The following is a 26,843-nucleotide window of genomic DNA, read 5'->3' as shown; positions in this document are numbered from 1 at the left end:
CCAAAAAAATTCGGCTTTTGTTTTTAGTATGACAATCAATGATGTATGAAGACTAAATCGGATTCTCTTCACTGCTCTGATTACTCGAGAAGTTATTGCGTTCATCGTTCAAGTTTGTACTTTTTTGGACGTCGGAGACTCTTTTTCAACCAATAAATTGAATACTTTTTCAGTCAAAGAGCATAACCTGTCCAGCTTGTCAAATTGTTTTGTGCCACAATGCTTTTGAAAACTTCCTTGAGGTGATTGAAAAGCCACCTGCCGACTTCTTTTCGATGGTGTTTTCTTATTTACATAAGGTTCTTGTGCCAACATCTCTACTGTTTCCATACTCCATTCGTTTTCAGTATTACCATTAGTTCTCACAAGGTAATCAACTTGATGCCGACTGTCAACTGGATACCAAGTTGTATCGTTTTCCGAGAACTTAACGCGTACTTGGTTTTTGTTCGTGGTTTTAAGAAGATTTTTTCTTTTCTGCAATAGTTGTACAAGTCTCTATCACTTTCCGCTAGACGCTCGTTTATGTGGATTTTTGCCCCAGAAACCAGATCAAAAAAGAATTGCGATTAAACCATACCAAATCGCGCTGATGATTATAAAGAAATTTAACAATTATGGATTTTCTTTTACCTTTCCCAGGTAGGTAATGGCAGGCCGCAATATCTTGAGTTTCAATTGGAATTTGTACTGACCTGATTAACTCCACAATTTTGTGTACCGGGTACTCACCACCGATCTCTACCCCATGAAAAATCAAACACATAAAAGATGAATAACGTTCCAATTTAGTAACTCTCTTTGAAAGCTCCTCCTTTTCGGTCCTTAGTTGATCACATCCTCTACGCAGTTGGTTGATTTCTTCTTTTTGATAATTAATTTCTTTAATGAAATCCAGAAATAATGAACGCATTGAATTTGTATCGTTAAGATCAATTGAGTTTAGTTTCTCATACAGCGCCATAGTTAAGAATGCAAATGAAATTTTATTAAGTAATGCAGTGTAAAAGAAAGCGACTGTTTGCTAACTGCTCATTTCGTGCTCTGATTTGAATTATTATTATTATTTAAAGGGTTGGGTGTTGGAGCTTGTAAGCTTGCTTAAAGTGTAAGTAACTTTCTTCAATGTCAAGTAATTTGAAATAAAAACTATTTTTGTACGAACCTTTTTTGAGGCTTATTTCAAGGAGGAGCTTGAGCAAAAAGGAATGGTTCACGTTTTTTTCAAAAACCAACTGTTGGTTAGTTGCAGTATTAAATAAGAAACTTCTAGTTTCAATCAATATTTGATTGAAACTAGAAGATTCTTATCAAGTCATAACGCATTCCAAAGGACGCCAGCACCATTAGTATGAAAACAAGGGTAGAAAAAATTTGGAAATTTAACAATGCTTCAGCTTGATATATGATATAGGTTTCACATTTAATGGGCCAAATAATTATTTCAACTGCACAAAACTTACGAAACTTTTTCAAAATTGGTTATTAAACGTAAATGACCAAGATGCAGCAAATAATGACATTTTGATCATCTTCGCACTTTAAGTTTCAAACAATGATTTTATTAGTATAAGTTGGAAAAATCAAGGACAATAAATATCTATTGTGAGTTGTTAATTGTTTATATTTATATATATATATATATATATATATATATATACATATACAAATAGTTATATTTAAGTACATATATATGTATATATATATATATATATATATATATATATATATATATATATATATATATATGTATATATATATATGTATATATATATATATATATATATATATATATATATAAATACATATATATACTAATATATTCAGTTTTAAACATATATATATATATATATATATATATATATATATAATTTTCATCAATTGGTTGTCTTTTTGTAACTTTTGTTGCTTCGTTTTATTCTTTTCACCTTATCACTGAGAGGTTAGGATGATTTCTCAGTCAAAAGTACTCAAACTTTCAAACAAAATTATGCGTCTTGATTCATTGTGAGCTGCATTAGCTGCAATATTCAGCAACAGAAATTAAATTATTAAATTACCAGTGGTTTTAGTCACCAGAACTCCAAAAGTAACAGTAAGTGTGTTTTCATCGTTCTGCAATATCTAGAAAAAATTGTGCTGATATTTTTTATTACAATTCAAAGAATTTGAATTGTATTGGGGCGCTGTCTTTTTTTACAATTCAAAGATGTTGAATTGTATTGGGGCGCTGTCTTTTTACGACTCGAAGAGGAGTACTGGAGAAGTCCTTTTTTTTAATCAATTTTATTGGAGTGATTTTTGAAGCGGGAAATGAAACGCGTGAAAAAATTTTGGAGTGATTTGGTTGCTGAACAAAAGTGAAGAGAGGAGCGAAAAGAGAGTGGTTTTTTGTTCATACCGCTGTTTTTGAGAGAGTGAGAAATTGATGTGTGAAAAAATTTTCTCTGAGCGAGCGAAATTTTTTTGTTCACGTGCGGCTTTTAAAAGCAGTTTTTTTTTGCAATTTTTCTTGTTTATGAGGTTTGATTATGATATTGTATTGGATTTGGGCTCGTTCTGATAAGAATTGAAGGTTTCAAGTAGTTAATTTGAGTTTTATGCAAATTTGGATGTTTTTGATCAGTTTTGCTGATTTTTCGACGAAATTTAATGTATTTTGGCCTTTTGTTTTGTTTTACTGCTTTAAGTGCAATTTGCATAGAAGCTCGTTACTCAAGAATCATCAGGGATGCAAATTGATTACAATTTTGTTGTTATAAAACATTTTTTCTAAAGAAAAATGACAGAAAAATTAGGAATTTTTTAACCACTATTTTAAATTTTTGGTTTTTTTCGTTTTTTTTTCAATGGTAGACAAATTCTTAAGCTTGTTATGACTTACCCATTTTTTCGCCAGCATTTCATTGCTCTATTTGCTCAAAGTAACTTTATTTGTCTTTAATTTTTTCTTGTAAAATTAAAAAAACACCTTACCTTTTCTCGTTTTTTATTTGTTCAATTTGGTTTTAAATGTCGTTTCTATTCTTCCTCAACCTTTGATAGCATTTGGGGAGTTTTCTAGTGGAAGTCAGTTGTTGAAGCTCTTTCGGATGTCTCTCATTTTGATTGATATTACTTTCGAGTTGTTTTTGTTAAAGAAAATCGAGTAAATCAGAGAGAACTTTTGCCACTTTTTGTCTTTTTTCTAAGTTTATTGCCTATTTCTTCCAATTTAATGTTTTTTGTTGGTAACTTTTTCTCAATAAAGAGCATTTTTGTAGGTGTCAATACTATGAATTTGCACTTGATGGCTTAGCAGGGCAGTTTTCATTTAAACAAATTATACAAATCTCTAATTCGTTAAAGAATTTTTCTTAGTCTTTTTTTAGTTTGTTTTTTAACATTTCTCTGCAAGTACTAGGTGGGCTATTGATCTAGCCAAATATATAACTAATTGATTTCTATGAGTTATGGTTGGGAAGCTGCATGTTATCTTTTTGGAGAGAATTTTGTTTGGATTTTTAGAGAATATTATTTTTTGATTTGGTCCTTTGTCAAGTTTCCAGGTCTCCAGTCTTTTCTTTGTGAATTGGTTACACTGTCTGTCGATTGATAATATGCTGCTGATGCATCTGATTAGTAAGAATAGTCAGATTTCTACTTCGAGTCGTTTCCGGAATTCTTCCGGCTATGTTTTTTTTTAAGATCTGTTCACACATTTTAATGATTTTTGAAGTCAAATTGGAGTAGTGATTTTGGTCACACCGAAACAGGAAATGGAGCGAAAAAGCGAGTGGTTTTGCGGCGTGAAATTTTTTCGTTCTAATTTTTTATAATTTTTAAGTGGAGTGAGGAAATGGTGTTTGAACAAAAATTCGCTCTCTCGCTAGTGGTTTTTTGTTCACATGCGGCAATTTCACTTTTATTTTTTACTATTTTTTCGATTTTTTCGATCGGATTTTTTTCTAAATGGTTTTCCCAATCCATTCAGAGTCCGTTTTAGGTCTAGTTTTCTGTTTAGTCAATGAAAATTCTTGGAATTGTACGTCAGGACTTGTTCTGCTATGTTTTTCTTCTTCTTGAAGTTTTCACGCTATCATGAAGCCGCAAAAAGTAAAAATTTATTGAATATGGCAGTTTTTCACAATAGCTGGTATCAACGGCAAATATAATTACATAGAAAGTCCTCGCTTTGCTATTGCTGCTGTTTATGAAGAACAATTTCAAATAATCATTTATAGATAAGACGGCTTTTAAAAGAATTGCTTTCTAAATTGGATCTGAAGTAAATAATGAATAATTTGGAGAAATTATTTTTCTGCTCATTGAAGCTGTTGTCAATGTAGATGACAAAAAATATTAGTTTTGCGGCAAATAAGCGGCGTATGAATGATTATGATAATCAAATGTAAAATTGTTGTTGTCTTTTTTATCCTCAAAATTAAATGTATCTATTGATTTTTCGAATAACATTGTAAACAATCAATCTTAAAAGGATTGTCGTTAGAAAGCAGCTAAGGTACTGAAAAGTACCGAAGGATGGAACGTGCTGTCTGAAATTATGAGCGGCAGTAATCAACAAAATCAAAAACAACAACAAAAACAAACTGTTCGATCAAAACAAAACAAGAACATCTCGGAAGATGTAAAAAACGAGAATAAAAACATTGACAATGTAAGCAATGCAAACAATGAAAGTGGGGTTAATAGTTTAACGGCATTGGACGCATCCGAAGAAGAAATCAGAAAAGCAGTTTCAACTATCCTTCTCAGTAGGAATAACACTACAACCATTGCCCCACAAGTTACCCAAAATGGGCCGCTGAGTAGGGGCAATTCGTTCACGGCTGAAACCCCAAAAGCGGCCAGAAAAGATGCGGGTCGATATAGTTCGACCTCTGTTACTTCACCCTTGATCGAAAATATTGATGTAGATCAGGTATTAGGTGGGCAAAATACCGAACATCTCGAAAAGGGCGAGTCTTGGTCTTTCGGGAATGACCAAACTGGAACATCGCCCGAATGTTCGTCTTGCTGCTCGTCGGCAGCGAGTGGGAAGTCACGTGACCAACAAGTGTTGGAGGCTCTGGTGAAAGAATTGTCACTCTACTCAATAGAGGAACAGCCAGTTGGTGGTTAAAGCTGCAATTGCTAGCTAGAGTAGTTAATACAAAAAGAGTTAGGGTGATTGGCATATCCAATTCTTAACTGTCACAGTAATTCAGTACTGTATTAGAAGGTTTTTCAGACCAATATCAGTACTGATTCAAGATATCTTATCCAATCTAGTTTCTTATCCGTTATTAGATATCATTAAAGACTTAAATTATTAGACAGTTTTGTTGTACTAACGGATAGAAAAATGGTATAAGAAGGCAAGTTAGGTTTATTTCAGACTACTTCCTTTCGATGTGTCGAGTTACTGACCTTAACGGACAAAATCATAAATTTAAAAAATTAATAAAACACTAACAGATAACAGATATTATTTTTAAAAGGTTCCTCTATTTGTGATGCCTAATTGTTGTCTAATTTTATTTCGATAATCTTTTACGCAGAAAACTCTGTTTTCAACCCGCAAAACGAACAATTACGCGAGAACGATACTGTCCGGTCATTTACTACTTTGTATATCAAAAATATTTTTTCGCAAAACATTTTTAAAGATATACTTATACTTACAACACAGTTGTGGTATGACAAGTTTAATAAGATGATAAGATGTAATTTAGCGATCCAAATAGTCCAATTACAGTTAATGTAGAGCAATATTTCAGTAGCCGCATTCGCATTGCTTCATTGTAACGAAACATCATCCAATTAATTCTTCTCTTGCATGTATTTGGCCATTCTTAAAAGTCTGCATACCGTTTCAGTTATAGAATAATTCAGCCAGCCTCGAAATGATACAAGTTGCAAGTTTTTCAGTAGTTCACAACGGCAGTAGTTACAGCTGTGGCCAATCCCGCGTAACAGAGGCTATTTTGTTGACAAAATTGAGGAAAATAGGTACTTTATTGAAAATAATCAGTTGCACAATATGTCTTCGATAAGAGTTTTAACTACATGTCCAATATGTGTGTTGATTTATGGATGTAAGGTTCAGGGATATGGATGTTTTACAAAAACTGTTTCGTGATAAAGTTCTAATTGACTGCAATTGCTTCAGTTATGACACTTCAAGTACTTTTAATTAAAATGAATTATAATATACGAAACTGGTAAAGATACAAAGGAATGATCTGTGTTACCACTGGATTAATACATCACAGCAAAAACTCCATTATATGAACGTGTCGAACCGGTAAAAATTGAACCGGTACAAAATTGCTCTGTTGAAAAACTTATTTTGTTGTTTTGGTAAGCAATTTCTATTACTTCATTGTTTCTCAAAGTTATTTTATCGACACTTACTTCTTTTGTACTGTTGGGTTTTTTCTCTGAAGGTGTTGATCTATTTTCAAAATTCAATGCACGCGTGTCACCAGTGAGAAGCTAAATGGTTAAACGACCACTTAGGGTTAAGGGACTGAAACGATGCCGATATGCCGAATGGAACTATTCATACTGGTTATCGAAAAAGTGCGTAAATTTTGATCTCATGATAACCGAGTCTCCATTACTTTCTCTTAATCTATTTTTTGCTATGATTTTTTTAATGCTCTTCTGGTTAGTTTTATCAATGTCTTCTCAAAATTTTGTTCAGTTATAACCTATGCGTTTGATACATTTAGTTAAGAGCATGGCAGACTAACGTCTTCTAGTTAGCGCAAAAATATTGATTATGATTCAACATGTGTACAAAAAGTGAACTTTTTCAGGTTGTGGAAGAAAGTGAACCACCACCTCCACCCGAGCCAGTCCCAGTTGACCCTAACTTAAAGCCACGTCCTCCACCTAGACGACTGTAAATATATTTCATCCTTCCTTAGACAGAATACAAATTTAATAGTTTCCAAGGATCTATTCTGTTCAGCCTCCAGTGTTTTTGTGCGCCCTCTTACAAATTTTTATATTGTTCCGACCCAGTTTAGTGGGGGTGGAACTATATACTCAAATGGGGTTTTTTTTGTTCAGTCAATTTTGGCCGATCGATATAATCATCGTAGAGAGTTGTGAGTGGTATCATTAAAAAGCTCGTCCAGCGTAGAATGTGGAATTAAAACGATTTTTTTCAATTTTCGCCTTTTTTAGGGAGTTATCGAGGTTTAAATTTATGTGAATATTTCACGTAATTCATCTGTTTTTATTCACATTTTCGGTATTTTTGACCTAATTTTCGTCAATTTTGCTGAAATTTGTTCAAAATTTTTGCTGTAGTGTTATTGATTTTATCTCTATAGATAGAGGAGGTTTGCTGATTTCTTTGATCTGAGTTTTTGGCTAGAATTTTAGAACAAATTTGTTTTTTTAGCCCACTTATCTTAAATTTGCTGAAAGTAGATAACTTGAAACAGCGGCATTATTCTTATTAAGCTGACAAACGAGCTAGTTCTACACCCGCTGGCTTTGAGAGTCTTCTGGAATTAATATTTTGCCAGTTTTTTTTGCAAATTAAAACTCGATAACTATAAAAAAATTTTTATTTTTGTATATAAAGCATTTTTATTTTTGACAAACTGAAAAATTTTGATAAAAAAGTGATCTATTTCGCAACCATTTGAAAAAATGAGTATTTTGTTAGACGTATAGTAGCATCTGACATGATCTTGATCTCGCCATCGATGCTCACGAGAACAAATTTTTTAGATTTTAATGGGGTGCGACTTTTTTTTTTAAAATATTACGGCTGTGTAAAAGTTTTTTATGTAAACTTCTTTTACTTAAAAGAAGTTCAAATCAGGGCTCAATGAGTGACAGAAACCATTCACAAAAAAACGAGGCCCAACGAGATTATAACTCGGTATCAGAATAAGCTCATGGTTTTTGTGGCTCTGACGCATTGAGTTCGTAAAAAATTTTTTAGGTAATTCTTGAATTTTACTTTCATTTGTTATCTTTTTTGCTGTTAAATGACTCATTGTTCCAGTCAAAGATCCAGTCAATTTTTATGAAGTATAAATCAATGTAGACAATTCTTTCAGCTGTCATCTAATGTCTGTTTTGACTTTGAATATAATTGTTTTAAGAAAATATCGGTTAAATTTTGAAATTTGCCACTATTTTTTATCTTGTTTCTCTCAACTTAGCGCGCCGTCTCAGTAAAAACAAGCAGAAACTAAATTCCTGAGATTTATAAATAAATGTTCGTAATTGTCCTTTGATCAACTAATCGTCTCTTTCTCTTTATACTACGCGTTTTCTTGAATTTTTTTTATTTTTGAGCATAATTGTATACTTTATGAGTTCTTTTTGTTTCCTTGTCAAATTATCAAATTACTGACCAGACCAATTGAAAGAACGCATAGTAGGAACAACGCACAAATTAGGAAAAAAGCGTCTCCTAATCTTTGAGTTGTTTTAGTTATATAGTTTATGCTTTTTGGGCTGAGACACAGTTATCTCGCAAAATTTAAATGGATTTTTTTGTTTTGTCATTTTTTTGTTGTTTTACGCCATATACCTGAAAATAATAGGTCTCAATTGCTTCATCAGGACATATAACTCAACCTAGTTAAAGATTTCAGTTTATAGCTGTTTGTTCTAATGACTTTAAAATTGAAATAAGAAATTTTTTTTTAAATGTATCCCTTTGCTTTCGTTTACGTAACCATGTAACTCGATCTCAATATTTAGAAGTCTCAATTACTTTTGTTGAATCATACATTTTTTGTGTTTGATTATACGTTGTGATCTACTGCTTCAACCATTATTTTCACAAAAAGTTTTCGAGGTTTCTATACTGTTAAAATTTTGGTTTTCTTTTTTCGTCATTTCATCCTTGTAGTCCTTTTATAAATAAGGCTTGCTGATGTTAAAATGAAGAACAAGTGACAAATTACAGTTCTTGCAGGCGTCATTTTATAATTATGGTGCCCTGAATAGTGTGATCTCGTAAAATCGTTTGAAGTTTTGGCTTCCTTCATTATATATTAGTTGTTGTTTTGTAGGGTCGTGACTTAGTCTCATTATTGATAGGCACAATTGGCTTCCTGAGGTGTTGAAATTTAATTTATTGCTGTTATTTGAAATTTTACGTCTGATATGACTTTTGAAAATATTTGTTTTCAAAAACATATTTCGGTTTTTGAGCTTCGTCTTTTTTTTAAATAGTTTTTCGGTCAATTTGTAGCTCAGGCTCTGTAAACACGGGTCACAACCCGCTTCCAGTTAACTACAATTTGATCTCTATAACAATTTTAGCTTCAAACATTTGTCTCTCAGCTTTGTTAATACTGTTACTATGAGATCTAACAAAATAATTGAGATTTTATATATTTGTACATTTTATAGGATTTTTGTTTTCTATTTTTTTATAACAATGGCCGTAGGTTCCACTGGCCTTGAAATTTTGCGCAATTGAACTTTGGACGATTACATGTCTAAGTTGCTTCCTATGGAGATATAATTGTATATTTTAAGGATTTCAGTTGATATCTAATGACATTAATAACGGTAAAATTAATTGTTTTCAAAAATGAAATTGTATTTTTGAATTGCGCACCTCTTTGCTCTTTTTCGTCGACTTGTTATTCATTCGCAGTGAGGACAGGTCTCAAATTTTTTCTGATGAAGTGTAGGTTAAAATGTTTTGTTTAGGTTTTATCTGATGCGAGTTTGATTTTATGATTTTATTTATTATAGCCGTCGAGTTTTGGTCCGAATAAGTGTTCGTTTTTTGATACTTATTATTGTCCTTTCTAGTAATCCTATTTCCAACTACGTTCATCGGCCTTCTAGGGTGGCTTTATTGTACTCGGTTCTACTTTTCTCACCCCTATTCTATTAACCGCTATCTTTTAACCCCGATTTATTCACCCCTCTATCAATCAACCCCTCTATCATTTCACCCCTCTATCATTTCATCCCGACAATTAGCAGTCGACATTAAAGAATGTTTTGAGTGGATCGGTTCTGACTAATCCCACGTTAGGTTCTGAGAGTTTCATAACAAATACCATGGGCCACTGAGGCATGGCCATGGCCCGCGAGGCATGGCCAAATGATTATATCGCTAATTTAATAATCATTATTTTGTAGAAAGATTAAAATCGGGGTGAAATTATAGAGGGGTTAAAACATAGAGGGGGTTAAATGATACACGGTGAATAAATTGGGGTGAAATGACAGGGGGTTAAATGAATAGGGGTGAAGAAGCGATACACGATTGTATTCCATTCGTTGTTTATTGAACGATATGTATGTTGTTGTAGGTTTTCTAACTCTTCATCATTTGGTAGCCAATTAGATCAGAAATGTGGATGAGTGGGGTCGGAACCTTATGTGCGTACGCACATTACCGAGCCTCCTTGTTGTTATATAGCACGCTACTATGTAAAAAATTGCACATGCGCCGGGGGGAGCAAAAGTTATTTTTCCACAAAAATATTATTTTTTTCGTCACGCAGCTTCAGAATGTCGGAGTTTGATAAAGATTAAGATAATTAGAATCTCCCCCCCCCCCCCACCCAGTACGTTATGCACCCCCAGTTACGACAGAACGAGTCGTTACGTAAAAAATCATTATGTAAAAATATAGTGTATATAATATGCATCAACTTGATGGGGGCTGGGCACATACGGAAAATATACCATTATTGATTCGCGAACAAATGCTTGCTTTAGGTCTTTGGTCAAGTTATAAACAAAAAAACAAAAGAAATTGGGAAATTGTTGTTTGTTCTGTTTTCAGGTTTGTTTTTGACCTTTTAGTTAGGCTTGTTTTTGACCGTTTTCAGGCGCAAACCGCGTATTCCCAAAATACCCCAGAGATTTGGTCCAGTGTTGAGCAGGATGGAGCCAGAGCCGATCCACGATCCGCTGGACTACCTGGCCAAATATTGCATCATAACGTCAGTAAAACTTGATCCTCAGTAACGCAAATAAACATTGTAGCAATCGGTCTTCAGTCAAGAGATTAAATGCCAAAAATAAAATGTGATAGGATTTGAATGACAACTTGGAGATTTTCTGCTTATATCGTCAACATATCGTTCCTATTTTCTAATTTGCGTCACTATTTATCGCGTTGAAGGTTAAAGACATTCAATTTGAATAAAAGTCCCGAAATATTGATAAATTTTGTAAATGATTACTGGAAAAGGTACAATGAAAAAACCAAGCAACTCGAAGAAAGCGAAAAATATGGACAGAAGACTTCACAGAACGAAGAAAATGATTACACCAATGTATCTTTTGGCTCCTATTTTAGAAATAAGGGATAGCTGTGCCATAAATAATCAGAAATGACTGAATAATTAAAGACTAAAAAGAATAAAAAACTGGCGACTCAGAACTGCAATGCAATAGTCTACATAGAAAGCTATGTGAACTAAAGTCAAGTTTAATTACAACATGGTATCAAAAAGCTAGTAAAACACAATTTGTACACTTTGAGCGCTATTTTTGTTCGAAACTTTTGCTTTGCTCCGAGGAGAAAATGTTGAAGTTTTATACGAGATTTCAATCCAGTTTTCAACATATACACAGAAAAGATGGTTAAGCAGATTTGTTCTATTGCTGTTGGCTAGGCTGTTACGGACTAAAAGGTACGTTTTCATACGTTTTTATGGAGAATAAAAATTGACCCATCTCAAAATAAAAATCTAGTATACAGCGTGCATAAAAAACGTTATTGAACCAACTAATAATCTCAAAGCAATTCGAGAAAAAGAATTGAGCGAGTTCTTCAAAAATGTGGAACAAGGTTTATGGGATAAAAACACAAAAAAATTGAGTTCGGACGAGCGATAACTTCTGTTTAAGTGTACAATACAATCAGATGAATGAAAACTGTTTGTTATATCTCCAAACAAGCTAGGGGTTATAGTTTAATTAGGTTTCAACAAAATGACGCTCCTGAGCATAAATCAAAGATTGTTTGCAAACTCTTTAAAGAAAAGAAACTTGTGGTACTGTAATGGTCAATGAACAGTCCCAATCCGAAATCAATTTAAAAATTTCTTAACAAGTTTGAAGCAAAACAATTACGAACACAGACAGTACTATGGGAAAAAATTGGAACAATAATTGTCCGATATTTTATTCAGATGTCTATAACTAGTAGTTTAGAAGAGAAAACAGTCCGCGAGTTATTAAAAAAATTAAAAACGCAAGATTGAACGTCTAGAGAACTCATTTTAACTCATATTGTTGTATTGTTTGACGTTGATGGCGCACTTTAAAAACTCTCGATGTGTGCGTAGCTTTTTGGTACCATAGAGAAATTTCAAAATTTTTTTCCTTTTATAACCGCCAATTGAGAGTTTCATGTTTGAACACCATGGCTCAAAGAGTTATTGATATTTAATTTAAGTCCTAGCTAATTTTCAGCAACGTTACTTAAATTAGTATATAAGCTATTTGGGATTTTTCTTACAGAAAAATATTTCTGGAAAGTTGTTAGTTTGATGCTAAAGCAAACTGAAGACAATAACTGGGGCAAAGAGCAACATCTCATCATCCGTTTCTTCTTTGGAAATAAACATTCTTGCACGGATCAGATTGATCTGATCTGTTAATCCGGCTTTGAGATAACTCAGCAAAATATAGGCGGCATTTTCCTCCACATAACTGTTAGAAGATTTCTTTTACAAAATACCGACATGCTAACACAGCCAACAATACTTGGATTCTGTACCTGTATTCTGTTCAACTTATTGTTATGCACAATTTTCTATAACAAAGCTTTAAGAATCATTAAACTTTTTATTGATATACCAGCACAAAAAAATCCTTGTTTGTTGCTGCGGGATCACATGAGACAAAACTTGGTACATAATGCGTGGTTATATAAGATCTTAAAACTTATTCCAAATTTTAAATACTTTGCCGCATTTTAAATATACCAATGATGTCATGATACCATGATGACATTAATATGATTTTGTAGCAGAACATTCATAAAAAAAAGAAGTAGATTTCATCAATATGAATTTGAACGCTTTCTTGTGTCAAAGATTCTGAGGAAGCAATTTACAAAGAAAGAGAGCGCATAGATGCATTGAAGAAGTCCCAGTAGATGAGACTAATTGTACAAAACAATCTTATAATTTTTTTACTACTGAAAATGTTTCCACTGATAATTTCAAAGCACTTTTCGATTCAATGCTTGCTGCGGTCATTCGAACATTCGGTCTCCCTTTAAAATTTTTCAAGCGTCTTCAAACGACTATTTGTTTTTGTTGTTGTGACTGTTATGTATTTAAAAAAAAGCGGTAAAAAGAAATAAAAATGCAAGAGAAATTTTTGAAGGTGACTGAAGATTTCTTATGATTTATTAAAACACTGTGCTTTTTACGCTGAAATGTTTTAACTCAGAACCAGCGTAACGCAGAAGATCTCTAGGCCCACTATATCAAATCATGATTTTTCAAAATTAACAAATGTTTGATCTCATATTGTTCCGTCATAAAAATCTAAATAGAAATAAAGACAAGTCCTAACGCAGAATTCAAACGATTGAAAGAAGACATGAGATCTGATGTACATGACCAGTAGGTCAATTGAACAATCCCAGATCCCAGTCAAAAAGACAACATCTCCAACTTTGAGAAATTAAAATAATCAAATAAAGTAACAAAATAATCTTTGCTAAAATTCTTGAAGCTTTTACCCAGGAGACCAAATATGATAAAATGCAAAATACTCATTATCTAATGCACAAGCTTTAAAGTTTTTTGGCCAGAAAAGAGCGTTAAACTCGGAAAATGACAGAAAAAAATTTAAAAAGATAAAAACAATAGCAAAATTGAACAAAATCTTGCCAAAATTCTTGTTATTAATATAATCAGAATCCTTCCATTGTTTCCAGAGACATATCACGCCTTAAATATTTTTACTCTAAAGATCCATAAAATTGGAACAAAATACCGTTTACACATAAAAATTGACCCATCTCAAAATAAAAATCTAGTATACAGCGTGCATAAAAAAACGTTATTGAACCAACTAATAATCTCAAAGCAATTCGAGAAAAAGAATTGAGCGAGTTCTTCAAAAATGTGGAACAAGTTTTCTGGGATAAAAACACAAAAAAATTGAGTTCGGACGAGCGATAACTTCTGTTTAAGTGTACAATACAATCAGATGAATGAAAACTGTTTGTTATATCTCCAAACAAGCTAGGGGTTATAGTTTAATTAGGTTTCAACAAAATGACGCTCCTGAGCATAAATCAAAGATTGTTTGCAAACTCTTTAAAGAAAAGAAACTTGTGGTACTGTAATGGTCAATGAACAGTCCCAATCCGAAATCAATTTAAAAATTTCTTAACAAGTTTGAAGCAAAACAATTACGAACACAGACAGTACTATGGGAAAAAATTGGAACAATAATTGTCCGATATTTTATTCAGATGTCTATAACTAGTAGTTTAGAAGAGAAAACAGTCCGCGAGTTATTAAAAAAATTAAAAACGCAAGATTGAACGTCTAGAGAACTCATTTTAACTCATATTGTTGTATTGTTTGACGTTGATGGCGCACTTTAAAAACTCTCGATGTGTGCGTAGCTTTTTGGTACCATAGAGAAATTTCAAATTTTTTTTCCTTTTATAACCGCCAATTGAGAGTTTCATGTTTGAACACCATGGCTCAAAGAGTTATTGATATTTAATTTAAGTCCTAGCTAATTTTCAGCAACGTTACTTAAATTAGTATATAAGCTATTTGGGATTTTTCTTACAGAAAAATATTTCTGGAAAGTTGTTAGTTTGATGCTAAAGCAAACTGAAGACAATAACTGGGGCAAAGAGCAACATCTCATCATCCGTTTCTTCTTTGGAAATAAACATTCTTGCACGGATAAGATTGATCTGATCTGTTAATCCGGCTTTGAGATAACTCAGCAAAATATAGGCGGCATTTTCCTCCACATAACTGTTAGAAGATTTCTTTTACAAAATACCGACATGCTAACACAGCCAACAATACTTGGATTCTGTACCTGTATTCTGTTCAACTTATTGTTATGCACAATTTTCTATAACAAAGCTTTAAGAATCATTAAACTTTTTATTGATATACCAGCAAAAAAAAATCCTTGTTTGTTGCTGCGGGATCACATGAGACAAAACTTGGTACATAATGCGTGGTTATATAAGATCTTAAAACTTATTCCAAATTTTAAATACTTTGCCGCATTTTAAATATACCAATGATGTCATGATACCATGATGACATTAATATGATTTTGTAGCAGAACATTCATAAAAAAAGAAGTAGATTTCATCAATATGAATTTGAACGCTTTCTTGTGTCAAAGATTCTGAGGAAGCAATTTACAAAGAAAGAGAGCGCATAGATGCATTGAAGAAGTCCCAGTAGATGAGACTAATTGTACAAAACAATCTTATAATTTTTTTACTACTGAAAATGTTTCCACTGATAATTTCAAAGCACTTTTCGATTCAATGCTTGCTGCGGTCATTCGAACATTCGGTCTCCCTTTAAAATTTTTCAAGCGTCTTCAAACGACTATTTGTTTTTGTTGTTGTGACTGTTATGTATTTAAAAAAAAGCGGTAAAAAAAAATAAAAATGCAAGAGAAATTTTTGAAGGTGACTGAAGATTTCTTATGATTTATTAAAACACTGTGCTTTTTACGCTGAAATGTTTTAACTCAGAACCAGCGTAACGCAGAAGATCTCTAGGCCCACTATATCAAATCATGATTTTTCAAAATTAACAAATGTTGGATCTCATATTGTTCCGTCATAAAAATCTAAATAGAAATAAAGACAAGTCCTAACGCAGAATTCAAACGATTGAAAGAAGACATGAGATCTGATGTACATGACCAGTAGGTCAATTGAACAATCCCAGATCCCAGTCAAAAAGACAACATCTCCAACTTTGTGAAATTAAAATAATCAAATAAAGTAACAAAATAATCTTTGCTAAAATTCTTGAAGCTTTTACCCAGGAGACCAAATATGATAAATTGCAAAATACTCATTATCTAATGCACAAGCTTTAAAGTTTTTTGGCCAGAAAAGAGCGTTAAACTCGGAAAATGACAGAAAAAAATTTAAAAAGATAAAAACAATAGCAAAATTGAACAAAATCTTGCCAAAATTCTTGTTATTAATATAATCAGAATCCTTCCATTGTTTCCAGAGACATATCACGCCTTAAATATTTGTACTCTAAAGATCCATAAAATTGGAACAAAATACCGTTTACAGAAAATTTGAAGATTTTTAATTTTATCAAAAAACTGATAAAACTCATGATATTAAAACATTGATCCCCATTCCAATACCTCTAGCAACTAAACAGTAACTGATTACCAAAACCTGTAGGAGGTTCCTGGGCTTCGGGGGCCAGAAAAACTCAAAAAATTTCAACAAGTTTGCAAAATCTTGTTAAAATTGCAAGTTTGGAAAAAAAATAAAAATCGTGATATTAAATACTTGAAAATTTTTTATTTTCCACTAGAAACTATGCAATAACATACTAGCAAACCCTATAGAAGTTTTCGCGCCCTCTGGTGAAAGAAATTTAATTTATCGGAAAATTGGTGCAAAAAATTGCTAAAATTCGTGATATTAAAATCCTGAAAAACATCACACCTAAAAACTATGCACTAACCTATTATCAGACCTTAGAGGAGGTCCATTGGCCCCTGATGTTGAGAAACTTGAACCTTTTATCGAAAAAATTGCAAAAACTTGCATTATTAAAAATTTCAAAGCCAATCTATGGCAAAAAAATTTCTATAACTTATTATTAAACATCAGAAGAGATTTCCTGGCCACGGAGCTGGAAAAATTTCATTAATAACAAGAAATTTCAATTTTTATGAAAAGAAAATTTGCTAAAACTCGTGATGTTAAACTATTGAAAACCTTTCCCTTACAATTATAAAATATGCAGTTACCTATGACCAAAACATAGAGAATGTTTTTGGACATCAAGGGTTGAAAAAAATACAAAAATTGACACGAATTTTCTAAAAAATTTGAAAAAAGAGTAAAAATCAGAATAAAACATTGTGTTTATGTTTGGAGTACCAAAACAAATAGCTCTTAAATTAGTAAAAAAAAATTATGCCCTGCAGAAAACCTTAATTAACTTTTTCAAGCCTTAATTTTATACTGGTACAAGAAAAAAATTCAAAAATGGCGAAAAAAATGACAAACATTGCAACATTTGGGACTCAAAAACTCCGAAAAAAGATATTTCAACCGTGCTTTACTGTCTTCCCAGTAGCTTCGCCACTCTAAGCCCTTTAAGGACTAATAAAAGCAGCTAAAAGCCTCTAAACGAATTGATTTTGCGGGGCTTTACCTTTTTATCCCGTACTGACAGCTCAAAGTCAACAAAAAGTGCGTGAAAATATCTTACAAAGTTGAAGTAATACAAAAAGTAAGCAGGACAAGTCCTGACGTACAATTGAAAGGTTTTTCATTGACTAAACAAAAAAAGACGTAGGACGCAAAATGAGCGAATTGGAAAAACTAAAACTATGTCCAGAAAAAACAGATCAAAAACATTTTTTAAATTGAGAATCTTAGTCAAAACGTGAAAATTTGAGAACTTTGCATGTTATCAAAAAAACTACTGAAACTCACGTTTACTGAAACTCATGAAAAATTACTAAAGTATTGATCCCTATTTCTTAAATTCTAGCATTCTAGCAACTATGCAGTCAGTACCTTATTTTAAACAACATGTAGGAAGTTCTTGGGCCCCTGGTGCCAGATATACTCAAAAAGTTTTAACCACTTTGCAAAAACTTCAAAAAATTGCAAATTTTATTTGAGAAGACAAAAAATTCGTAAAATTAAAAATTGAAAAAGTTTTATTTTAAAAAAAAACAAAATTTCGTCATATTGATAAACTGAAAACTGTTTTTTTTACCACTAGAAACTATACAGTAACAAACTAGCAAACCCCATATGAGTTTCACTGGCCAGTGTGAAAAGGAAATCCAATTTATCAGAAAAATAGTGCAAGGTTTTCTTAGAATTATTAAAATTCGTGACAAAAAATTTTGAAAACATTCCTTTACCGCCGCTAAAAACTATTCAGTAATCATTTATTGAATCCTGGAGGAGGTTCATTGGCCCTTGAGGCTAGAAAAACCTAAAAAAGACGACAATTTTCAAAAACCTTGAATCAGAATTGGAAGACTATCAAAAAAATGCAAAAAGGTTTGATATGAAAACATTGAAAACCAATCATGGCCAATAAAACTTATCAACAACTTATCAAAAACTCGAAAGAATTGCAAATTTTATTTGAGAAAACAAAAAATTCGTAAATTTAAAAACTGAAAATTATTTCTTTACTATTAGAAACTATGAAGTAACATCCTAGCAAACCCATTAGGAGGCTCCCTGACCTTTGATGAAAAAAAAACTAGTTTATCAGATATTAGAGCGAGTTTTTTTGTAAAAGAATACTCAAATTCGTGATATTAAAATTCTGAAAAACATTCCATTACCCCTAAAAACTATGCAGTAACCTACTTTCAAAACCTAGAGGAGGTTCGTTGGCCCTTGAGACTAGAGAAACCTAAAAAATATTTCAAACTCCTCGAACAAAACTGAAACGTTTAGCAAAAAATTGCAAAAACTTGTGTTAATAAAATGTTGGAAACCAATCTATGGGCAATAAAATTTTTTTTGTAACTCATATTAAAATCTAGAAAATTTTTATATTGGGCTAGTAAAACTTAAATAATGACAATAAATGTCAAAATAGTTGAAAAAATTTAAAGTTTTATGAAAAAAAGTTGCTAAAACTCGGGAATTTCAAATTTTGAATTCCTTTGCACTACAATTACAAACTGTGCAATAACGTAAAACCAAACCCTAGAGGAGGTCCATCGAGACCTAGTGGTGAAAAACGTTGACACAATTTTTGCAGAAAAATTTTGAGAAAAGTTTTAAAATTGGTATAAATTTGTGTGTTTATGTTTGGAGTACCAAAACAAATTGCCCTTTGATTGGTCAAAAGTGTAATTATGTCTCGCAGAAAGCTTTTATAAACTTTAACAAAACTCAAATTTAGACTGGTTCAAAAAAAAAATTTGAAAAATACGAAAAAAGTGCAAAAAAATTGCAACATTTTGGGCTCACTATTTCCTTAAAAAAATCTTTCAACCATAAATTACTGTCTTCTCAGTATTTTCACCACTCTGAACGACTACAGCTCAAAGTCATAAAAAATTGTGTTAAAACATCTTACAAAAATAAAGTGATACGAAAAGTAAGCATGACAAGTCCAGACCTAAAACTTTACATTTTCATCAACTTAACAAAAACGAGACTTAGAACGGACTATGAGTGAATTGGCAAAACCATTTCTAAAAAATTTAGATCAAAAAATTTAAAAAATAAATTAGACTCAATGTCAAAATACCACATAAAAAAAACAAAATCAAAGTCAAAATGCCGCAAGTGAACAAAAACCACTATTGAGAAAGTGAAATTTTGTTCAAACAAAAAACTCGGCCTATAATGAACAATAACTGGATTGAAAAAAGAATTGAGAAAAAATCCAATCCAATAAATCGAAAAAACAGTAAAAATCAAAGTCAAATTGCCGCATGTGAACAAAAATTTTTACGCCGCTAAACCACTCGTTTTTTTTGCTCCACTTCCTGTTTCGCTGTGACCAAATTCACTACTCGAATTTGACTTCACAAATCATGAAAATGTGTGAACAGATCTTAAAAAGAATACAGCACCCCAATACAATTCAAATTCTTTGAATTGTAAAAGAGAAAGCACCAATACGATCAAATTCTTGGATTAGAAAAAACTAAGGCGGTTCAACATTCGTCTGTTTTTCGCGACGAACTTTCTTACGTAATATACTTTTCCTGACGGAATATACATTAAACCGCGAAATTGTTTTCAGCAGAAATTGTCATTTTCCTTATGATCTTTCCATCTTTCTTTCTTTTTTGGTGATTGAGCATCAGCCTGATCACTTTGCAATTTTTCATTTCACTACGTCTCTATTTTATAACCACTTATAATAGTTCTCGTTGCAGAACTCTCAAATTGCTTCTTTTGAATAACTCAGCCATGGCTTAAATCTTTCTTTGGTTCAAATTGTGAAAATGCGATTGAAGCTCGTGTCTGTAAAGCTGAAACCCGAACCACCGTGAAAAACTTAAAACTAGATTAGTAATTTCACTAGAATCCCAAAAAACGATTCGTTATTTTTGCCAAAAAATGTAAAAAAGCTAACGTGAGGGGGCTCATCGACCGGGATACTTCTATAGACTTTGTCATTATTTGATTGCGCATGATTGCGCCATGCCTAGAAAGGAAAGAGTCCAGTGAGTTATTTCGAATGTTTAGAAAGGAACGAGTTCCGCTGTACAAGCGGGTGTTTGCGGAGACTCTAGAGAGACAGAGGTCAATGGAGATCACAGGAAGTATAGACTACGAGGACAAGGAGGACTCCGTCATCAACAAGTTCAGACTCATGCGCAGACAGAAGTCTCAAGGTGAGACAGAACAAAGAGGAAAGGAAACATTACCAAAAAGGGATCTGACATAGTTCCGAGCAATATCCCAGTGACATGAAACTTGATAGCCTTGATAAGAAACATAATTAATCATGGAAAATCTCGCCAAGATCTTGCCATGTAACATGGCAAGTTAATATCAAGATATGTACGAACTTGCAAGATCTTTGCATGTGTGTCAAGAAACAAGATTTGGCAAGATTTCCAAGCAAGATTAACCATGAAATGGCAAGACGTACCAAGTATTAAAAATTCAATAACACCCAAGAGCATGAAATAGCACGAAATCATTAGATTAAGCAAACATTATCAAGATTTATCAAGACTTAGCATTAGCAACAATCTATATAAAAGCGTGGCCGAAACATTCTGGAGAATTTTTGGAGTATGAATATCGGCATAAATCTTTCGCCAAAAATCAAGGAAGTGTTGGCGACAATCATTACAGTCAACTCATTACAATCATTATGTTATCATTAAAACTTCGATCTTAACAAAAATAACAAAAATAAATTGTTTCCATCAGTCATCTACAACCGTTTCATCAAAATTACCAAATTAAAAAATCACAAAATCAAAGGTTTTAACATAAATAGCACTACTGCGCACACACACACCCAATTTCAAAAGTCTGGGCAGAGCAGAAAAAACGTTTCATCACTAAAAGTTTCCAATATACTACAAGAGGTTCTGATACTGCGATCGGCTGCATGTTTCTGTAGATAAGATTAACATTTTGTTGAAATGTTTAATCAAGTCATTGAAACTGTCCCTTTGAGTCACTACTGGTACATAGGTTTTAAAAATCCTGTGTAGTTATCACCGTCAACTTTTTTTCACCCATGGTACTCGTTGAGCACGTTGTTACTTTTAAGTTTTGTGTATAAAGTGACTTATCATTCATATAGAATAGAAAAAAGTAATCGCCCGACGATTGATTCCTGGGGTACTCCAACCTCGATTTGACGCCCAGTTGCCTATTAATACTTAGAGCCTCCTCCTGGTTACATAAGACCTTTAAATAGCTTGAACTCGCACTGCGTAACCGTATCTGTAACATTTTTGCATTAGTAATTTTTGATCAACTTTATTGAACGCTTTTTCAACCTCAAAAAAGAAGCAGTTTGTTATTTTATTAGTTTTATGAAAATCTGGTGTTGCCTTTGATGAGTAAGTCTGCCCTCATTATTGCGTAATATAATGTTAATATAGTTTCCTCTTCAGCTTTTTTGTAGTTTTACATCAACTCGATACCAATCTTATTACTAAAGTCTCTAAAAGGTTGTTATTTGACATGATGAACCAAATCTTGACTTTAACAAATCATGAAGAAACAAACTTAATGTTTAAGAACGCGATGATGTTAACGTAACAAATCTTCACATATCTTAATAAATCACGACAAAAATTCAATGAGTTCCTAAAATGAAAGATCCATTTTTACGTTATCTGCGAATGATTTGCATAACAAGCGTCTACCGGTACCAAGATTTTGAGTAAATTTACTAGTTGCTGTTACCAGATTACACTTTTCCTGTGTTGATACGTTGAAGAGGTGGAAACATACTTGGAAACTTCGCGGATCGAAAAGCAGTGCCCTTTATGGAAATTTCAGTTAGTGTTTTTCACTTTTAAGTTGGAATATTGAAAGAGAAAAACTGCTTTCCCCCCGCAAAATATTTTTGACGGAAGCGCCATCCGCAAAACTTTGGGTAATTAGACTTCACATAATTTAGGACCGCACGTCGCGCTTTATGGACTGAAAGCCATAATCACTTAACATAATCATTTTAAATTGAATAGGCCTAAAGTACCCTTAAAAGTTACAAGATTTGAAAAAGTAGCACCGAGTAATTGATCAAACAAGGGAAAAATAATCCACAAAACAAGAAAGCTTAAGATATGAAAGAAGGGGACAAATAGAGGAAAATAAATTAGGCGTCAAATTAATTGTACAATAATTCCCCATATTAGTGTTCAATGTTGATGAAATTGTATTAGTCATATCTGCGGCCCGTTTAGTAAACCAAGAATAGTTCGATTTCGTTTTTTTTTATCGAGGAGTTAAGTAATAGTTTACAAAAATTGATAACATAAAATGTGGTAAACACTACCCTTATTGGTATAAAATTACGTACTAGAATGTTAAATCTGGTCTGAATTGCTCTTTTTGCGAAAAATACTTTCAATAAGTTTTTGGTAGGCTTATTTTATTTGTCTTATATTCGCTTCGTTTCAAAATGGATTTAAATTTTGTGGAATGCCCTTATAGCCGAACGAGACTACTTGTCGCATTTATTTGATCCTATTTTTCTTTTTAAGGCTCTAAATTGCCTTGTGGAAACTAATTTAAAAAAAAATTAAACGCTCTCCGCATTGAATGTAAACAGCGGCGGAAAGCACCAGTCACTTTCATTGTAAGTAATATTTTCGAAACCGGTAGACGCTGGTGATGCTATAACTAGCAGCTGATTTTAACGGTGAACGTACGGTTTCAGCGTACGGACCTATTCTCATCTCAGTACCTATACTTTTTTCATTTTCTCCTTTTTCAGCTTTTCAGGTTGACGCTGAGACAGGCGAGATACTTGAACCCAAGGGATCCATTGTAAACCCTGACGATCTACCACAAAACCCCGAAAATGAAGTCATCGCAGAGGAGAGAGAACCTTTCGAGGGGGACTTTGACCCGAAACTCAACTTGGAACTGGATCTGACCAAAAGATCTGTTCATTCACATCAACAACTTGTTAGTGCTAAGCAACAAAATGGCTGCTTAGCTTGCATTTTTTGTTGCAAAAATTATGCTGAGCCAATGGTCTGTGGCTTTAAAATTGTAAGCAGCGATCCGTCCGAGAGATAACTCCTCGAAAACACGCAAAAATTTTGATATGTGAGTTGCTTTTTCGTTGAACTAATCATTTGCGCTAAAGATACCTTAGCTACGGTTACTATTTTTGGAGAAAAAGAGCTATGCTTCGGAAATTCAGAGCGTTTTGAGTTTTTTCAACGCTATTCTTGCCTGTTATTAGTCTCCCTGTGGTACTCGGATTGTGACATATTTTTTAAAACTCAAAAATAAGTATCTCGTTAAAATTGAGAATAAGTTGCTGTCAACTGCAATTAAAGGACCAATCGTTGCTGGAGTTTATCAAACCGACGCAGTAGATTTTAAAGGCGGTCGAGCCGAAAACTTATAGAAGTTCATATAACACATTTGAAAATTTCAACTCTATCGTATTAAAATCGATCTCCGATTATCTGAGATCTCCGAAAACAGCAAAGATTGTTGTCAACACATGTTTACTTCTGCGAAAATAGGAAAAAACCTGTCATTTATTTTCCGAAAAAAATGAAGCTACTGAATTGAAATTGAGTTATACAACCAGCAAAAAGGGCCATCTAGATATACAGTTAAACTGCTAAATTTCTCCATAAAAGCTCAATTGGTTATTGAAAACTGATTATTTAAAAAATTGACCGTAAGCTGTATGTATCACTTTCTGTATACAAGAGCAAATTTGGAAGTGACAAAATGGAAATGATGGATCAAAAGTTTTAATTTATGGTCTTCAGAAAACTTTTTTTTATATAGAAGAGTGTCAGTTACATGCCAATTTTTGCAAACAAAAAATTTTGTTCAAAATTGGAATATTGTAAAATGCGGATTTGAAGTTGGTAAGTTAACAGATGTTATTGATGTAAGAGTTAAGTTAAATTTTCCTCAAGTAAAATATTTGAGGAGAATACTTGATAAACAGAGATAGGCCTACACCGAGAAGATATTTTGAAAACCTGACTAATTTGAAAGTGAACTAAAAAGTTTTCATTCTTATTGGTACCATATTAAACTTCACGGATTCAAAATAATGATTTGGTTCAAATGTTCTTATCTAAATTTGCCCGCTGACTATATTGCTACGTTCAAAAGAATCAAAGTTTCTTGAATTTTAATTGTTGTATAATTTTCATATATATATATATATATATATATATATATATATATATATATATATATATATATATATATATATATATATATATATTTCCTATAATTCTATAAGTTTTACTAAGAAAATTCAATTAACAATTTTTTTCAAAAGAAATTTTCATTTAAGTTTGACAGTTTTTGCTGCAGATTTTCATAACAGTTATCGAATTGCGGAAATTGAATTGAACCGAATTAGAATTTCTCCTGTACATTTGTTTATATAGAAGAAGTTATGGAAACAACAGAGTCCCCTATTTAAAAAATATAAATCCAAAGTTTCATCAGGAGTGGACTCTCGCAAATACTAACGTATCTTAGTTAAGCGCCCTAATATTATTTGAAGACAATTTTTGTTGCGGGTCATTTTGTATGACCAAGCTATATTGAAGTCCATTAAAATTTTTAATAACGTTTATACCAGACATTTGTTGGAAGTTCAGTTATTTTTTTTGTTTCAGTAAAAATTTATCAAAACTCTACTGCGATACCCAGAGATGTTCGAGTTGAGTTTCCTTTTGAGGTTTTTGTTTGTATAATGCGAGTGTTTTTGAGCGATTGTTGTAGGAAAATTTGTTTCGTGGTCAAAATCTTATTCATCATTTTGTTTGAATGTAATTCAAAGTATGATATAAGGCTGCAAAAATATCAGGTGTTTTATGTATATTTCACTAACCGTTAAAATTTTAAACTCAAATAATGTTTCTAGATATTTGTACTCCTTGATATTACTGAGAATTAATCCTAGATATTGTTAGTTAATGCACATCTGTACTGTGCAATTTGGATAGTTTGTGTTTGCCTCGGTTTCAGAAACAATTCATTACAAGTGTTTTGACTCGTTTAATTCCAATATAGTTTGATGTAGCCAATGTGAAACTGGTTGAATATCAGTATTTAATTCGTCAGAATTTGGCCTTCTTTTGAAAAGGAGACTGGTGTCGTCGGCAAAAAATACTGAAAGGATAATTTACAAGCGTCCACAAAGTCATTAAAGTACAGTATAAACAATACAGGACCCAGAAGAGAACCTTGAAGAACTCCATTTTTTATTATCAAATTTTTCGATTTCTATTTTTTCACATAACCCACTGTGTTCTTGATTTGATATATGACGAAAACCTGCTTAAAAACTGACCCATAATTCCAAAGTTTTCTAATTTTTTCAATTGCAGCGAGTGATTTACAGTGTCGAATGTCTGTTTCAAATCTAGGAAGACCATGGTGCTTTTGTTCCTTTTTTGTTTTTACAACCTTATGTTTTCTACTACATATATGAGTGCATCAAGGGTTGAACTCTGACTGCGGAGACCAAACTGATTTTACCGAGAACTTTGAATTTCTCAAAGTAGTCGACAAATTCGATCTTCAAAACGTTTCCAAATAATTTTCCAAATGACGGCAAAATTGAAATTGGTCAATAGTTACTGACATCAGTTTTTGATCCCGTTTTGAAAAGCGGTTGGATAATTGCTCGTCTTAGGCTACTTGGGAAAACTCCGCTCAAAAGAGATTCAATGATAAAGTAAACTAAAAATGGCGCTAAAGTTTTGTCAAATCTACTAATAAAGGTGTTATTGATAAAATCCACACCATGCAAAAAAATTTTTTGCAGCATTGCTATTTGTGACAGCACTTCTACCACATTTGTTTCAGATAGCAAAAAAGATTGTTTTTCAATTTATTTAGATGAAGGACACTTTATTTGAGGTAATTTTTTTTACAATTTCATCTGCAACATTTACAAAGTATTCCTTGAAATGGCCAGTAATGATAATAGAGTTATCAGTTCCAATGTTATTGAAAACAATGTTATAGTTCACATCTACTCTGCTTGTCCTGCCTATCGTTTTGTTTATGATTTTGTAAACTTTCCTTGAGTCCCTACCACAGTTCTGAATTATGTTTTGCAAGAAAATCTTTCTGCGTCGTTCATGATTTGAGTGCTCTTGTATTTCACTTAAAGATATCTATTTTTATCGACGTTATTCTTTGTTTACAACCACTTTATTCTTGCTTTGCTTTTCTTCGCAAATATTTAAAATCGATTTGTGAACCATTGTTTCCTAATTCAATTTTGTTTGTTTTCAACCAAATGCTGGTAATTGTCGACTACAAAATGTAAACAATTACAAAATGCGTTGAAAATTGGATCCTTTTTTTGTTCTGAAATATAAGTAAGTTATTTTACAGTTCTTTTTTGTAATTCTCAAACAGTGCTTTGTTTTTGAAGACAGACATATTACGACGTTTGAATGCTTTTATTCTGGGTTTTATGATATTT

At 32.4% G+C, this 26,843-nt stretch overlaps 1 protein-coding gene across 2 annotated transcripts in view; it reads left to right on the top strand.

Moving 5' to 3' along the window:
* The window catches only part of LOC142344018 (uncharacterized), a 75,739-nt gene that overhangs the window by 6,174 nt on the left and 42,722 nt on the right, over positions 1-26,843 (top strand). Inside the window, exons 1-5 of one of the 2 annotated variants that reach the window (XM_075395462.1) lie at positions 4,511-5,110; positions 6,804-6,889; positions 10,821-10,934; positions 20,402-20,550; positions 23,127-23,320. In XM_075395462.1, the coding sequence (XP_075251577.1) occupies positions 4,544-5,110; positions 6,804-6,889; positions 10,821-10,934; positions 20,402-20,550; positions 23,127-23,320 (1,110 nt within the window). In that variant the 5' untranslated portion in view covers positions 4,511-4,543. Of the gene's footprint in view, positions 1-4,510; positions 5,111-6,803; positions 6,890-10,820; positions 10,935-20,401; positions 20,551-23,126; positions 23,321-26,843 lie in introns of those variants that run through there. The other variant, XM_075395463.1, reaches the window with a different exon arrangement.

Source organism: Convolutriloba macropyga, chromosome 8 (assembly GCF_964194025.1).
Source record: "Convolutriloba macropyga chromosome 8, txConMacr16.3, whole genome shotgun sequence".
NCBI lineage: Eukaryota > Metazoa > Xenacoelomorpha > Acoela > Convolutidae > Convolutriloba > Convolutriloba macropyga.
Note: the sequence above shows the minus strand (reverse complement) of the source record. Positions and strands in the feature narration are given on the sequence as shown.